This window comes from Phasianus colchicus, unplaced genomic scaffold, assembly GCF_987193195.1.
Source record: "Phasianus colchicus unplaced genomic scaffold, bPhaCol1.hap1.1 HAP1_SCAFFOLD_73, whole genome shotgun sequence".
Taxonomy (NCBI): domain Eukaryota; kingdom Metazoa; phylum Chordata; class Aves; order Galliformes; family Phasianidae; genus Phasianus; species Phasianus colchicus.
In genome coordinates, this window is record NW_028325246.1 from 302,679 (window position 1) to 319,794 (window position 17,116).

General features: G+C 50.5%; 2 protein-coding genes and 1 long non-coding RNA gene across 6 annotated transcripts; 1 reads left to right on the plus strand and 2 right to left on the minus strand.

Moving 5' to 3' along the window:
• The first annotated feature begins 1,807 nt into the window (after nucleotides 1-1,807).
• Nucleotides 1,808-16,831, plus strand: LOC149911640 (uncharacterized). 4 transcript variants are annotated; one of them, XR_016463100.1, is made up of 5 exons: nucleotides 2,545-2,572; nucleotides 2,641-2,707; nucleotides 3,172-3,649; nucleotides 4,733-5,351; nucleotides 14,590-16,831. It is a non-coding gene; the product is annotated as an uncharacterized LOC149911640 (long non-coding RNA). The 4 variants fall into 4 exon arrangements; XR_016463099.1 differs by lacking the exon at nucleotides 3,172-3,649 and having other exon boundaries at nucleotides 14,590-14,741; nucleotides 15,641-16,831; XR_016463101.1 differs by lacking the exons at nucleotides 2,545-2,572; nucleotides 3,172-3,649 and adding an exon at nucleotides 1,808-2,336.
• LOC149911641 (uncharacterized) lies at nucleotides 6,466-8,777 on the minus strand. The gene has a single exon (XM_090133515.1). The coding sequence runs from the start codon at nucleotides 8,680-8,682 to the stop codon at nucleotides 6,790-6,792; it is 1,893 nt and encodes a 630-aa protein (XP_089989641.1). The 5' UTR covers nucleotides 8,683-8,777; the 3' UTR covers nucleotides 6,466-6,789.
• On the minus strand, nucleotides 10,812-13,587 carry LOC149911642 (uncharacterized). The gene has a single exon (XM_090133514.1). The coding sequence runs from the start codon at nucleotides 13,378-13,380 to the stop codon at nucleotides 11,251-11,253; it is 2,130 nt and encodes a 709-aa protein (XP_089989640.1). The 5' UTR covers nucleotides 13,381-13,587; the 3' UTR covers nucleotides 10,812-11,250.
• Nucleotides 16,832-17,116: the final 285 nt, after the last annotated feature.

A 17,116-nucleotide genomic window follows, 5' to 3' on the forward strand; every position in this document is an offset into this window, starting at 1 on the left:
CCTTATTCTCCCTGAGAAACATAAGATCTGTGCCTCACTTCCAGCGTTAGGAAAGACTATCAATGAATAGACAGATGTTATAATTAAGAAATATCCAGGAAAGTTAGGCTAAGATCATTGCTACAAGAGGATAATAAATGGAAAATGCTTACCAATGTTGTAGGCTCACACTATTTTCCACAAGGAGCGATCTCCAGGAAGAGATCCTTCCTCAGTGGCAGTCAGCACTTAAATGGGATCTAGGAGAGGTGCAGACAGACTCCACCCCTTCCAGTAGTACAGGTGAATTACCTTCACCTGTGCTCCCGTGGCTGACACATTGCTTGTCTCAGGTGGTCAATCAGAGGTTCAGGCCATGATTCAGCAGTTCCCATACACTTAATGATACCCAGAACATCTTAAAGTAAGGTAGAACTTTTCAAATAGCACCATTTAAGAGTGGCACGGGAACTGCACATTTGTAAGGCTTGGTTTTCTGTTGCTATCAGAAGTTCCATGCAATGGTGAACATTTCAGTCTTGCCATTGTCTCTACTACTAGCTTCTTGTGATGTTTACTTCTATTTCTGATAGCTCAGCATGAGTGTCTGAGAGCTGAAAGGGACAGTCTCAGGGAGACAGTAGAAAATGAGCAAGAGAGTCTCCAAACTGAAATGGAGAGTTTCCAGGAGACACTCTGAGCAGAGAGGGAGAATCTCCAATCTGAGAGAGATGCCCTCCGGTCTGAGAGGGATATTCTCAAGTCTGAACAGGATGCCCTCTGAATCGAGGGAGACTCCCTGCAATCTCAAAGAGAGAATCTCCAGGTTGAGAAAGAGAGTCTCCTAGCCAGGAGAGAGAATCTCAAAACCTGGCAAGAGTGTCTCCACACTGAGAAAGAAAGTCTCCAAGCCGAAGGGGAAGATCTCCAAGCTGAGAGAAGGAGTCTCCAATCTCAATGAGATGCCCTCCGAATCGAAAGAGACTCCCTGCAATCCAAACTCAACACCCTCCCGTCTGAACGGGACACCATCCAATCCTAACCGAGACACCCTCCAATCTGAACTAAATGCTCTCATAATTAAACAAGACAGACTCCGAGCCGAGCTGGAGGGTGAGAGCATTGGAACTGACCAACCTGATCAACCACAGGAGGCACCACAATTGATGTCAGTTGCCCCTGTGAGAGGACGGAAAACAAGATGAATCTCAACTGAGTTAGAAGAGAAGAAAGAGGAGCAAAGAGGTCCAGAGGAGTGGCTCTGAGATCCAGGGGAAGCACCCCTGAGTCCAGGGGAGGGGCCCTCAGTAAGACCACGGTCATCAACGCCTATGAGGGCAACAAGAAGTCCTGAAAGAGTAAGAGGTGAGCAAGATATTGTTACCATTGTTGATCGATCTCTGAAAATGAATGAAATTCGAAGTCCGAGAAATGACTTTTCATGTCACCCAAATGAGCCTATTGCCACCTGGTTACTTCAATGCTGGGACAATGGGGCCAACAGTGTGTGGCTAGATAAGATAGAGAGAAGCTCGCCAACTGGGTGGCATTGCTAGGGAATCAGCCATTGATAGAGGCATTAGTACATGCCAGAACCAGGCCTTCACCCTCTGGAAGAGGATGCTGTTAGCTGTAAAAGAAAGATACCCCTTCAAAGACGATCTGATGCCTGAGAAAAAGAAATGGGCTGATATAGAAAAAGGCGTCCGTTATTTGAGAGAATATGCTGTGGTGGAAATGCTACATAGTCCCGATTTCATTCCTGATGAGCCAGACCAAGAGCACGATCCTGAGAGAGTCAGGTGTACACCAAATGTGTAGTAATAGACAAACTGTCAACTGTGCCTAATGCTGATGGATCCAAGGTGGTAACAGATGCATCGAATGGGAACCAGAATTCCCAAAACAGCCTACTGGAGGGCCTGATCAACTTGGTTTCCTCCCAGCTGGTGTCATCCAATGTCTCTTCTATCAAAAGAAGACGTCCTCCTGCTTGAGCAAGTGACAACAGTAAGACTATGTCACATTTTGCCTTGTGGCATTACCTACATGACCATGGAGAAGATATGAAGAAGTGGCATAAACAGTTCAAGCTATGACTCAACAGCTCCCATTCACAGGGCCGTTAAATGACAGATGTGTGTCACTGGGAGTTGTAGGTGTGCAAACAGCACTCTGCATACCCAGCTGTGATTTCAGCCTTCGCTGTCTGGGCTGCTCACACAGATCTCAGCATCTGCTGTGTCAGCACTGAGATCCGTGCTCCCCAGTCTGTTAGAAGAGTCACCAACCAGCACCGAGGACAGCCTGGGATCAAAGTGTGAGGACTATCACAGGTCATCCATCAGCCTCCCTTGGTAGACATTCACGTTATTCATTTCCTTTGCTCTGTGGCTGTATCAGCACTTTAAGAGCACAGCCTGAAGCTGTGATAGAGCGCCTGGGGAGGGGTGCAGCCCTGCAAGCACAGCTGGGGGCAGTTTGGCTGTGGGGTGGAGCAGAACCAGTCTCCACCCCTCCCTGACTCCATTTAAGGGCTGGGAAGCACAGGGGCAGCATCTGAACCTGGGGAGTACTTCCTTTAGAGTGTGGGGTGAGTCTTACTCAATGGGGTGGGTGATCCCTTCCCTATTTTAGGGCTGTGATCTCTCCTTTTTCTAGGGTCTCCTGACTACGTTGGAGGGCTGGCAGCCATCTGTACATGGAAACTGCTTCCTTTAGTGTGTGGGTGAGTGTTGGTCCTTGGAATGGGGTGAGTGGCTCTGTTTTTATTTCAGGGCTGTGATCCCCCCTCTTTGGGGGGATCCTAATGTCATTTAAGGGTGGTAGCTGTAAGGACAACATCTGAACCTGGAGACTGCTTCCTTTGGGGTATGGGGTGAGCAATTCCTGCTTTGATTCAGAGTTGTGAGCTCTGCCTTTCTGGGGGAATCTCAAGCTGGATTAGAGCAGCTGTATCTGCTGTGTGTGTTGTTACCTCTTCAGTGGTTCTCACCTCATAATCTCCAGTCTGGGGCTCCAAACGTGGTTTGTCTGCTCCTATGTCATCCCACTTCATGGCTGTAATTCATAGTGCCATGTGTTAATTGCACCAATACAGAATTTTTAAGGGCATTCTGTGCATTATTATCATGTATTAAATTACATTCTGCATCTCTTCTGACTTCATTTTGCAACCCGATGGGGTTTAAGGATTGCCTGGGCTCCTCTGATCAGTGGTGTGAGATCTGTGCAGCAGGTAATGAACATCGCAAGCCCCACGTTGGTGCACTGCTTGTATGCAGGTTTGCGATGCGGTCCAACTCCCCCACAGTGACCATCCACAGCTGGATCAGGTTGCTCAGAGCCTGACCCCGTTTCACCTTGAAAGGGATAGCACATTCACCACATCTCTGGCAACCTGTTCCACCACCTCACCACCCTCACTGTGGAAGACATTTCTTGTATATCTAACCTCAATTTTCCCTTCTTCTTTCCTTTAGGCATTGAAAGGCTGTTACCAGGTCACCTTGGCGCCTTCTCTTCTCCAGGCTGAACAGCCCAACTCTCTCTTCTTATAAGAGAAGTGTTCCATCCCTCGGTTCATATTTGCGGCTGTACTCTGGATGTGCTCCCACAGCTCCATGTTTCTCCTGCACTGAGGACTCCACATCCAGATGCAGCACTCGAGGTGAGGCCTCACCAGCGCAGAGCAGAGGGGCGGGGATCGCCTCCCTTCACCTGCTGACTGCACATCTTTGGATGCAGCTCAGGATACAGTTGGCTTTCTGGGCTGGAGAGGCACATTGCTGATTTGTGTCCAGCTCCCACCCATCAGTACCCCCAAGGCCTTATGGGGCAGGACTGCACTCAGTCCTTTCATCCCCCAGCATGTTTTGGTGGTGGGTGTTCCTTCATCCCAGCTGCTGACCCAGCACTTGGATTTATGCCCCTACTCAGCCTGTTGAGGTCCCTCTGGATGGCATCTCATCCCTCTGGTGTGTCGCTGCACCCCACAACTTGATGTCATTAGGGTGCACTTGATCCCACTGTTGATGTCACTGATGAAGGTGCAATTCCAGATGTTTGTAGAAGCTGAGCGTAGAACCCCTTGAGAGCAGCCCTGCAGAGAAGGACTAGGGGATCCTGGTGGATGAGAAGCTGGACATGAGCCAGCAGAGTGTGCTTGCAGCCTGGAAGGCCAACTATATCCTGGGCTGCATTAAAAGAGGGGTGGCCAGCAGGGAGAGGGAGGTGATCGTCCCCCTCTACTCAGCTCTTGTAAGGCCCCATCTGCAGTACTGTGTCCAGGCCTGGAGCCCCAGCACAGAAAGGACGTGGAGCTTTTGCTTTCGGAGCGGGTCCAGAGGAGGGCACTAAGATGATCAGAGGGCTGGAGCACCTTTCTCCTATGAAGAAAGGTTGAGGGAACTGGGATTGTTTCTCTTGGAGAAGAGAAGACTCCGGAGAGACCTCATCACAGCCTTCTAATACTCAAAGGGAATGCATAAGCAGGAGGGGGAATGGCTGTTTACGAGGGTGGATGGTGATAGGACAAGGGGAAATGGTTTTAAACTGAGCCAGGGGTGGCTTAGGTTGGTTATTAGGAGGAAGTTTTTCACGCAGAGGGTGGTGATGCCCTGGAACAAGTGCTTTAGGGTCACTTCCAGAAGGATCTGCTCTGCGATCGTTCCCAGCACAGAGGTAAGACTGACATGGTGGTAGTTCCCTATCCTTAATAACAGGTGTGCTGTTGCTTTTTTCTACTCATCAGGGACTTCACCTGACTGCTTTGACTTCTCAAATACCATTGAGAGTGGCTCGGTGACTGCAGCGGTGAATTTCCTCAGAACTCTGGGATTCATCTCGCCAGGACCCAAAGACTCCTGGATGCCTGGATGTTTGGATCCTCAGGTGGTCCAGAACCTGATGTCCCATCACACTGTGGGATGGGGAGGGGTCTGTGGGACTGGCATTGCTTCCTCAATCCCCACCTACCAAACCAAAGATGAGGGCTGTGTCTAATGAGCAGTTATCAGAGAAGAGGGAAGCAAAAATGGTGTTGTGTATCTGAGCTTTTTCCTGTGCGTTGTTCCCAGCTGCAGTGCTGCCGGTAAGCAGCATCAGGCACAGAGTGCAGCCACGCTGCTCTGAGAAAGGAGACTACAGCGCACGTTTGTGAGAGAGGCACTGCTCTACATATGTGTGGCAGTGCCTTCATTACTGTATTGTATCCAACATGTGGCAGCAGAGAGCTGTGGTGCTCCAGAGTGCTGTAACGACTGCACAGAGAGATGTGTGGCTCTTTGTGAGAGCAGCCAGGAACTGAAATCTGCCTTTCCTGGAATGCCCTGGAACCTCACTTTGCTGACTGGTAATTGTCTGCCCAACAGGTAAGAGCAACGCACGCCCACCAGTGTTTACCCATTCCATAGCATGGCACAACATGGTGCTCCCAGAGCTCTTAATTGCACTTTATGGTGCCCAGAAGGCTGCCTGTCCTTTTCTTTCTGTGTTCTCCTTGTCTCTGGCCTTTCACTGCAGTGTTCTCCTTCTCTTTACCCTAGACATTCTCTACTGCATTTTCTTGCTGTCCTGTTTTGGTGTTCTGTGCCCCATTGTCTTGGCCATTGTACTTGGCTTTCTTTGCTGCATTCTCTTCAGCGTTTGGTTTTGGTGTTTCTTGCCATGTTCTCTTGGCTGTTGTCCCCAGCATTTTCTGCCATCTCATAGCCATTGCCTGGGCGTTCCCTGTGATGTTCTCCTCGGTATCCTGTTTGGCGTTCCCTGTGGCATTCTTCTTGGCCTCCAGTTTTGGCCTCCCAACCACCTTCTCTTGGCCTTCTGCATTGGCTTTCTTTGCCATGTTCTCTCTGGCCACTTGTTCTGGCATTCCCTGCCACATCCTCTTGGCTTCCTGTTTTGGCACTTCCTGCCATGTTCTCTTAGCCCTTGCCTAGGCATTTACTGCTGTGTTCTCTTAGCCTTCTGTTTTGGCATTTCTTGCCGTGTTCTCTTGGCCGTTGTCCTCGGCATTTCCTGCCATCTCATAGCCCTTGCCTGGGCGTTCCCTGTGATGTCCTCCTCAGCGTCCTGTTTTGGCGTTCCCTTCCCTGTGGCATTCTCCTTGGCCTCCTGTTTTGGCCTACCCAGCCACCTTCTCTTGAAGGCCACCTTCTTCTCTTGAAGGCCACCTTCTTCTCTTGAAGGCCACCTTCTTCTCTTGAAGGCCACCTTCTTCTCTTGAAGGCCACCTTCTTCTCTTGAAGGCCACCTTCTTCTCTTGAAGGCCACCTTCTTCTCTTGAAGGCCACCTTCTTCTCTTGAAGGCCACCTTCTTCTCTTGAAGGCCACCTTCTTCTCTTGAAGGCCACCTTCTTCTCTTGAAGGCCACCTTCTTCTCTTGAAGGCCACCTTCTTCTCTTGAAGCCGAACGCCCGCTTCAGCTTCATACAGGTGTTCGCAATCGTTAGGGACTCATTGGTCTGTCCATCTACCTTGGTGCACACCAATGTGGTGGGTGGTAAAATGGCGTTTATTAACTCGTGACAACAGTTTATATAGCCTTGTACAACTTCGTCTACGCCCCTCTTATCGTACGTAAGCACTTGCGTCACTACTTCTTATCTGGTTACTACTAGCAACTACTCGAAAGTTCTATGCTCACTGTCTACATCTCCCCCTCCCTATGCACAAGCGTAACTACCCTATTCTGAGAGGACCCTAACCGCGTACAACCGAAGCCCCGCTTTGCGCCTATACATGCCTCTGTCCTCTCAGTTAAGCCTTGCCCCGTTACATCCCGAATCGCAAAATATTCCCGCGCTACCCTTATATCGCTGCGTTTTCTGACTGCCTACAAGCCTTTTGCATTTTACTATATTCTACGCGATAATTAACTGTGCGGTCAATCATCCTTTGAATACAACCTAACATAATTTGTAGAAAGCATGGTACACACACTACCAAAAGCAGGATAACTACAAGCCCTAAAAGCAGTCCCTTCAATAAGTGCACACCCCATTCTCCGATGCCTCCAAACACACTTCTCAACCAGTCCCCGATGGTGTCCGTCTCCACGCCGATCTTGTTGACATGTTCCTTCAGATACTGGAGCTTCTTGTGCATAGATTCACTGTGATCGCTGAGATTGAAACAGCACATCCCTGCAATGTCCTCACAACCATGACCCTGAGCCAAAAGCAAGAAGTCAATAGCTGCTCGGTTCTGTAGGACCGCGTGTCTGATACTCGTGACGTCCATTAACAGATTGTTGAGGAGTGATGTCGTTACATTGGCCTGTTTAACGGACCAACAAGCCAGTCTCTCAATTTCCTTTAAAGCCTGTGCCGCTGCCACTCCCGGAGCTAGGATAGACGCGAAGATTCTTGCCGTGGCACTCCAAAGCTGCACGCCATCTGAGCATGTCTCGCCCAAATGCTTTATGCCCCGTTTTATTCTGCTAGGTGTTCGTGTTGTATCGCTGAGCACTTTAAGGGTTTTAATGATTTCCGTGTGATTAGGTGCTAACATGGTGAGCCTCCCCAGATAGCAAGGACCCCCTACCGGACGGCTTGGTATTCCTTGCCACGCGCGATCTCCGCAAATGAGGAAGATGTTAGGTGGTAGCGCCTTTGGCTTGGAGAAGGTACTACTTTTACAATTAAGCCATGCCCCTGGTGGGAAGACTGTGGCAGCCCATCCACAGCACCCGCTGGCGTTACCAAGCTGATCGCCAGTACAGTATATCGTGGTACCACTCACATTAAAGGGTTGGAACCTATTGATCCACTCACCCCCTCTCTCGCAGTTGACCCAGGGAGGTGTCGAGCTTTGTGTAGTAGACTTCCCTATTGTGCACGTGTAGACGTCGAAGGATCGAGAGGATCCCGTGTGTTGCGAGTGTGTACAATTAAACATTTTCCAATACTTATATTGATACCTGCCACAATATCCCCCTCCCTTGAAGAGTTGGTACCTATCAGCTGTTACTATAGTGAACGGGTCAGAGGAGTTGGTTTCACGGTTAAAAAAGGGATTAGACCATGGGGCTATCAGAAAGTTGTGTGCCATTCCCTCACGGTCCCACCCGTAGATGCCGGCTGGTTTTGAGTATGGGGCGAACCCTATACATCCCCCCACCGTAGGATCAGTTGTAGAGTGAGTGCTATGGGTGACGTTTGGGAGGGCTTGTGAGCCTAATAGTTGCATCTCTAGTGGCTCGTCCCAGAGGGAAACATTCAATCTTGTCAGCAAGCAAGATACCTTTCGATAGGCAAAGGTAACACTTGTGTGAGGGCCACTCTTGATTTCCTCTGATACAAAGAGTCGGTCTTGTTCTGAGGCCCCGCAATTAGTATTAGAGACATAGCCTTTAAAATCCTGTTCTCGGATCCCTAATGGGACACCAATTAAGCACGTTTTAAATGGCGAGGTGGCCGACTGTGCGGAGAGACAAAAGTCTGTCTGGCCGGTGCGGTTGGCCCAAGTGACCCAAAGGTTCCCTGGCTGTTCTACAAGGTGTACATCAGCGCCCGTCCCCGTGACCCCGCACAGAATCAACAAACAGACAAACACCATAACTCCATCAACTCTCGTTGGCAGCAAGGGCTTCTTCTCCGGATCTTTCTCGTCTGTCTTCAGGGGTCTCTTCTTCGGGTCCTTCTTGGTGGTGCTCCTGGGATATCCAGTCAGAAATGCCTGCAAAGGGAGAGCTCGCCTCATCTTTTCCAGTCACATTATTTTCGCGACCTAGATCTGGTTTGATCTTTCTGGAGGGGATCCAAATAATTTTGTCCGTTTCCCTATTCTTAACTGCCGCATAGCCCCGACCCCAGACCAAGACATTCCATCCCTTTTCCCATTCACCTGCTCCCAAGCGTATTTTAACAGGTGGCCCTTCTGTAAGGATGGTCGGTTTCCAGTGCTTCTGCATCGGGGTCTTGGCGTTGTCGCCCCGCTCAAAATGATTCAACGCATACAAAGCTTTCGCCAAGATTTCCCCTTGCTTATTCATTGGGATCTTTTTCATAAACCCGTCTCCCTCTGCAAGTACGCGGATCTTATTCTTCAGAAGACGGTTAGCTCGCTCTACCATGGCCTGACCTTGGGAATTCCCTGGGATTCCGGTCGTGTGTGCTATCCCCCACCTCGCCAGCCACTCTCGAGTGGATTTTGAGGTGAAGCATGACCCATTGTCTGTCTTGATCGCCTTGGGCTTCCCTAATGCGGCAATAGCCGTGGCCCAATGATGCTGCGCCGCTATTGATGTAACACGCCCATGCTGGGTTGCTATGACTACTGACGAGGCAGTATCCACAGTAACGGCCAGCCAAGAACGCGCGGCCATTCTTGGTTCAAGCGTGAAATCAGTCTGCCATATCTGTAAGGGCCCCAAGCCTCTAGGATTTACCCCGGCTTCCAATGCTGGAGCAGAGTTGCAATAGGGGCAGGCCTGAATAACCTCCCGAGCTTGTTGCATAGATATGTTACATGCTCTAGACAGAGCACGAGGCCCGATATGGAAGGCCGTATGGAGGTCTTTGGCTTCCCTTAGCGGGTATGCCTGGAGGGCGGCTTGAGTGTCCGCTACGGCATTCCCCTCTGTAAAGAACCCCGGTACATCAGAATGACTACGTACATGAAGGACCGCGACCATGGCCGTTCTCTGGCTTAGTGCATCCTCTAGGACAAAGGCGGCCGTCGTAGACGGAACCCCCTCTTGTCCCATCTTGAGCAGCATTTTCGCGGCAAACGCAGAGTCTGTAACTACGTTAGTGGGCGTTGCGGGCCACAACAGAAGTGCCATTGCTACAGCGCGAACCTCAAGTTGTTGTACACTCGCCTCTGGATCACTGGTCTCCTTTACCAGCCACTCAAAACCTTCCCTCCATACCACCACCCCCTTATGGGTGTTCGAGGAGGCATCGGTGAACACCGTAGGCCCTACCACGGGGCCATCGGTGACCCTTATCTTCAGCGAGACACGTAGCGGTCGTGCGATGTCGAAGATGGGCGGCGAATCGCCGCTCCTTATTTTTCCCGCAAATCCTCTAAGGGCCAACAAGATTCCCTCTGGGAAAGGGAGGTCTTCTCGGAAACACGCGGGTAACAAAAGGATCTCAACATCCTTACCAAAGGTTCTTACGGCCGAGGCACGGAGCTTAGCAATCAGGAGGGCAAGCACCTCCAGCCAAGCGGTAAATGCTCTAGTAGGTTGGGTGGAAAACAACCACAAGCATGGTCTGGGGTGCGTCGCCAATCCCTGCCCCAGGACCCCTACCGCTCCTTGCTCACATCGAGAAACTGCTCCCTCTAGTGGCAGAGCGGGGTCCCAACGATCTAAAGAAGCAGAAGTACTGAGCTGCACAATTTCGTTCCATGCTAATCTCATATCCAAGTTCCATTCTCTCTCCTCATTTGGATCCGACCCCTTCAACTGTTCGTAAAAGGGGTTCATCAGTCGTGGTGGGATCCCTAACGCTGGCCGGACCCATTGAAGGGATCCTACCAGCTTCTGAACGTCCCACAAAGTAGAGATCTTCGGCTCTGCTAATAGGCCTACTGGAGTTACGCAGGTGCTACCTAACCGATATCCAAGGTACTCTACGCCAGGTTCTCTCTGGATTTTATCTTGAGAAATAGTAAAGCCCGCCTCCTCTAGTACACTGATGATCTCCTCCCCCATCATTTCCACTTTCTCGCGGTCAGGGGCAGCTATCAAGAGATCATCCATGTAGTGTAGCATACACAAAGACGGATATTTACGTCGGAGGGGCTCCAATACCTGTCCTACTACCAGCTGGCAGATAGTAGGAGAACACGCCATCCCTTGAGGCAAGACCTTCCATTGAAATCTGCGTGCAGGAGCCTGATTGTTGGTAGAGGGAAGGGTGAATGCAAAGGCTTCGCGGTCCTGCTCCGCGAGGGGAATAGAAAAGAAGCAGTCCTTGAGGTCCAGTACCATCAGGGGCCAACCACGCGGGAGCGCCGAAAGAACTGGTACCCCCTGTTGGACTGCCCCAAAAGGAACTAGTTTAGCATTAACAGCACGCAAGTCATGCAGCAGACGATAGGATCCAGACGCTTTCCGAATCACAAAAACAGGTGTATTCCAACAGCTAAGCGAAGGTTCTATGTGCCCTAATTGAAGTTCCCGCTCAGCCAGATGCATTAGCGCTACATGTTTAACCTCAGGAAGGGGCCACTGATCAATCCACACAGGGGTGTGGTCTGGCTTCCATCTTAGCGGGATAGCCAGATGTAGCGCTACAGTAAGAACAGTGGCCCTTCTTATAAATTTGTCAGACGAAGCCCTAGGCCCTGCAGGCAATCTCTCCCTAGGATGCTTCCTCTGACCGGGGCCACCGCCGGAACAATAAGCAAAGGTCGCTCCAGAGAGCCGTCTCGATTTATGACCCCGACTTCAATCGTTTCTCGGGATTTCCGCATAGGAACTCCCCCGCCTATCCCATAAACCTGCTTCGAAGCCTCCATCAATGGCCAGTCGACAGGCCAATCCTCCTCCGAGATGATAGTAACATCAGCCCCAGAATCCAGCAACGCCGTGATGTAAACGGTGCGCTGCTTCACTGGGTGGCTGCCCGTGTTAGTCATTGCAGCCTTGACCAGGGGGCGGTCATTATGTTCCATAGTCATTGCCAATGACACGGAAGGGCGAGTTAAAGTAGGCCCCAGCCCTGAGAAGGATCCCTTCCCTGGCCGGCGGCCCCTACTCATACCCTCATCCCGCAGGGCGTGTTGAAATTTCCGGCATGACCTAGCGGTGTGCCTCAGCCCGCCGCATAGTTGGCACCGATCACCGTCAGCTCCTGACCCCCTTCCTTTTGGGCATTGCGCCTGGTAGTGCCCTGGGGATCCGCAAGAATAGCAAACTCCCCGGACGCGGCCTCCTGGCCCACCTTGTCCGTCCCTTTCTCTGTTGGCTACCGCCATAACCAAGGGCTGGAGGGCCGATGACATAGCCGCAGCTATTCCCTGGTCTGTAAGTGGGGTAACCTTCTGTCTGTCTAGAACATATTTGATAATCTCTCCTGGTGTCGTTAAAGTGGAGGGTGCCGCTCGGATAAGCTGTTGGACATCCGGGTGTGATTTCTGTCTAAAGCAATCGATAATCACCGGGGCTCGTGCCGAAGATGGAAGGTCCGACCCCTCAACCGCCTTTATGAGGCGATTAGCAAAGTCCACAAAGGATTCCGATGGTCCCTGTGTGATATCTGCCCAGGGGACAGTAGGTTCCGCTAACCGGGCAACCTCCCTGAACGCTTGGAGAGCCGACGCCGTAGTAGCGACCAACTCCCCCGGTCTCAAAAGCGCAGCCTGGCCTTCCGGGTTTCCGGCCATTCCATCCGCCAGGCCTTTTAAACGATCTAAATTGGTTCGCTCCCCTCTTCCTTGACCATTCGCAGGGTGTCTGGGGTCTCGGGTGGCTGCCGCTACAACCGTCTGCAGCTGGACGTCCCAAGCGTCCAACCACAAAGCGTATTGAGCGGGGGCTAATATGACCCTCATAAGATTCGTGACATCGTGCGGCAGCAGCGGGGAAGACATTACAGCTTCCACTTCTGCCATAGTAATTGGAGATCGCAAGCCTTTGGTTCTAACTGTATCGGCTAATCGCGTAATTACTTTTGGCTCCAAAGGAGCCCAGGCCGGTCCCCCCGTTTTTATCACCACGGGCATGGCTATCACGGACGGAGCTGCCGTTGCAAGCTCCTCCCTTATCCTTGCCCAGTCAGTCAAAGCTGGCCCGGGGGCCGAGTCGGGGCACCCCGGCTCCACCTTTCGCTCCACCCCTTGGGGCGGATCGTCCCTCCCCGCTTGTGACGTGGCTACGCCCTCCCCTCTCGGCCCACCCAACCCCTCCAAAGAAGGATATAAGCTACTCCCCGCGTAAGGAGGAGGGGCCGAGGGGGCCGCCGTGACGCAACTGCAGCCAGCGCCTGTTCCACAGCGATAACAAGATGTGGTTTTAGGCGCGGTCACCTCTCCCGGCGCCATCTTCGTTTCTTGCTGCGCAGCTGTTATCTTTTCCTCCACGCCGTTCTGAGGCTCCGCGGTCGGTTTTCCTGTAGAATCTGTGGGAGAGACCTTCCCTCCCCCTAAACCCAGCCAAAACTTCGCTTGCTCAGATGTAACCTGCTCCTCTCGAGCTGCCTTCAGCGCCCCCCAGACCAATCCCCAGATTTTCAACTCCCCTGACTTCCCGAGTACCATCGCCCGCTGAGAAAGCGCTGCGGTGATAGAATCCCAAGACCCCGGGGTATATAAATCTGAGGGAGATGTAAGCAGCCCCTCCTTTAGTAACAGTGATAACACTGTACCTATTTCCTTCTTAGAAGGAGCATTTTTCCCGCAATGGGTCTTACACGCGGACGAAATCACCTTTATGACGGCTTCCATCGTCGGGCGTAATCTCCTCGACGGAACAAGCGACCACCGGGCACCTCTTCCGATGATCTCCTGGGTCCTCGGACAGGCCTTATAGGCTATCGGCCGTACCTTCCGACGCTACCCAGCTTCCACTCTCCTAAGCCGCAGCCCCCTCTTCTAGGGTCATCACCTCCTTCCCCAAGGGAGGTGGGACGAGAGCAGGAACCCGCCACGCCGCCTGTGGCCGACCACTCTTCCCTAACGTCACGTCGGGGTCACCATATGAAGCCGAACGCCCGCTTCAGCTTCATACAGGTGTTCGCAATCGTTAGGGACTCATTGGTCTGTCCATCTACCTCGGTGCACACCAATGTGGTGGGTGGTAAAATGGCGTTTATTAACTCGTGACAACAGTTTATATAGCCTTGTACAACTTCGTCTACGCCCCTCTTATCGTACGTAAGCACTTGCGTCACTACTTCTTATCTGGTTACTACTAGCAACTACTCGAAAGTTCTATGCTCACTGTCTACACCTTCTGCATTGGCTTTCTTTGCCATGTTTTCTTTGGCCGCTTGTTCTGGCGTTACGTCCTCTTGGCCTCCTGTTTTGGCATTTCTTGCCATGTTCTCTTAGCTCTTGCCTAGGCATTTCTTACCATGTTCTCTTGGCCTTCTGTTTTGGTGTTTCTTGCTGTGTTCTCTCGGCCTTTGCTGTTGGCCTTCCCTGCTGTACTCTCATTGCCCTCACCATAGCTTTTCATTGGGTATTTTCCTTGCTTTTGCCCTTCCCTTAGCCTTAGCTGTTTGCTTTGCCTTTACCTTGGATTTCCCTTTGCTTGTCCTGGGAGTTTGGCTCACCTTTGCCTTTGGATCTCTGGGATTGGCTGGGAGGCAGTGTTAATTGTAATCTTGACCTGAATCCCTAGCTTAATGGGAGCTCTAATGATAATTACATTTACCTGCAATGTGTCTGTCACCCTAACCCTTAGCCTGATATTAAAAATGTCTCTAACCCTAAATGCAGCAATAAAAATGACACTCCTTGTTTTCTGTCAAAGTAACCTTCATCCTAATTGTAGTGCAGAAAAGAATTGTTAAACTAACTGTGACTTCAAGCCAACAAATAGCATTAGTTATATCCCTAACACTCCTTTGCGTCATCATTTGAGCAATGTGCACAGGGTGCAGCCCCCGCATTTGCGGGACAGTGCCTTCATTACTGTATTGTGTCCAACAGGTGGCAGCGGAGAGCTGCGGCGCTCCTGAGCAGTGTAAAAACTGTACAGAGAGATCTGTGGTTCCTCCTGAGAGCAGCTAGGAACAGAAATCTGTATTTCCTCGGATGCCCTGGAAGCCGACTTTGCTGACCGGTAATTATCTGCCCAACAGGTAAGGGCAATGTACATCTACCAGTGTTTATATATTACTTAGTAAGACGCAAGGTAGGGTACCCAGAGTTCATTTCTGCACTTCAGCGTGCCTTACAGGCTGTCTGTTCTCTTCCTTCTGCGTTCTCCTTGCCTCTCCTCTGTGCCTGGTTATTTCCTGCAGCATTCTCTTTAGTCTCTATTTTGGTGTTTGTGGTGGCATTCTCTTGTGCATTGCCCAGTGTTTTGGCATTCGTGGTGATGTTCTATTGGGCCTTGCCCTCCATTTTGGTGTTCCCTGTGGCATTATCTTGGGCTTTGCCCTCTGTTATGGTGTTATGTGTAACGTTCTCTTCAGTCTTGTGCCGTTTTGGCATTCCCTGAGGCCGCCTCTTTGGGCCCGGCCGCCTCTTTGGGCCTGGCCTCTTGACGCGGCCACCTCTTTGTTGTTTTCCATGACTTAGCCTTACTTTGATACTTTGCCCTCCCTTGGGTACTGTCTATACCTTTACACTCTGTTTTGGTGTTTGCTTCAGTGTTCTCGCCTTTTGCTCTTGCCTTTGCCTAGGCTTTCCCTAACAGTCACGCTGAGCATGATCCTAATAAACCTAACTGTAATATCTTCACCCCAGCCTTAATGAGCTCTGAACACCAAATGTAGTGCTAATTGTAACCATGACTGTATAGATAACTATACTAACTGTCCAAATTAACCCTGAACCTACCCTCTAACCCATCTCTAACCTTCAGTGTAATACTGAAAATAATTCTACATCTTCCCTGTTAAATACTCCTAACCTTAATGTTAAGCCATTTTTTGGGGTGGTCTTTTGCTTGCACGTTTTGTGGGGGTGGTCTTACGGTGAGCGCCGTTTGTGTCTTGGCGTTCCTCTTTCTAAAGTGTGTCTCTCTGTATTGCAGGCAAAGATGCCTTTGACACTTCCAGTCGATGACTTCCCCCCTGGGATGCCATGCTCTCTCCAGGCCTCCCACACTCACCGCCAGCTTAGTTCAGTTGAGCTGTTACCCATATCCCCCGGTCTCTTCCCTTCCCATAGTCTCCCTTTCACTCTGCCACAAGCCCCTACCACCGCCCAAGGTCATCACAGGCAATGTGTGGAATGCAGTACTTGTTCTCATTATAGTTCACCCCATTGGCCTCAGCCCAGCAAATCCAACCCACCCACACCCTTCCTTAGGGCCCTTCTACTCCCAGGCCAATCAATCCTTCCTTCTCATGTGATTTTGTGTTCCTTCCCAGCCAGTCTAAGACTCATGCCCCTTTGTGGCTATTCTGAGAGTTGCGCTGATTTCAGTATGTGCATTCAATTTAAGTCAACCAAATTGTCATTAGCTTTACAATCAATTTCTCTCCACCAAATTGGCTTTAGTTTTACATTCGGTTTATTTCAACCAAATAGGCTTTAGCTTTGCCTTGCTTATGGGGTTGGGTTAGCTTTGCTTTGTTTGTACCGCAGGGCTAACCCAACCCTGTAAGCAACACCCAAGGGCCGTTGGAGGTCATTTGCCTTCCTTTCCGGCCAGTCTGAGACTTGCATTCTGTTTTGGATGGGCTGAGATCTAAACTGCTTTTGAGGTGGATTGCAATACATAATGTTTTTGAAAATGTAATGTCATTAATGGGGTATGGAGGCTCTGTGACCTTTCTCTGGTTAATCTGACGTATGTAAACCACGTGTGTTAAACTGTATGGAGTAAGTGTATATTGCATCTCTAAACTGCATTGTGCCACATAGTCAATCTGTGTAATGCTGCGCCTGTAAACTGTGTTGTGCCACATATGGAATGTATGGATGCTGCACCTATAAATTGCATTGTGCCATGTACAGAATATATGAATGCTGTGGCTATAAACTAAGTTCAGGAATTGTAATGAAGATGGGTAACCCTGATGTACTTCCCAAGGTATAATTGCTGGTATAGTTTCTGTGCATATGATTCTGTGAAAATAGTGCTTTAACAAGTATTATTGCTGAGTCATTTAATGCTGTGGAGTGTCTTGCTTTGACACAATCACGACTTGGATCACACTTGGAGGTAGGTCTGAGAGGTAGGTATGGAGGCTGGGGGTTAGGCAGGCTTGGGGCGAGGGGTGAGGGTTAGGGGGTTAGGGTAGGGTGAGGTTAGGGTTAGGCGGGTTAGGATTAGGCGGGTTAGGGTTGGGGCAGGGTTAGGGTAAGGGTTAGGGTAGGGTTAGGGTTAGGGTAGGGGTAAAGTTAGGGTTAGGGTTGTTAGGGTAGTTAGGGTAAGGGTTAGGGTTAGGGTTAGGTTAGGGTAGGGTTAATGTTAGGTTAGGGTAGGGTTAGGGTTAGGGTTAGGGTTAGGGTTAGGGTTAGGGTTAGGGTTAGGGTAGGGTTAGGGTAGGGTTAGGGTTTA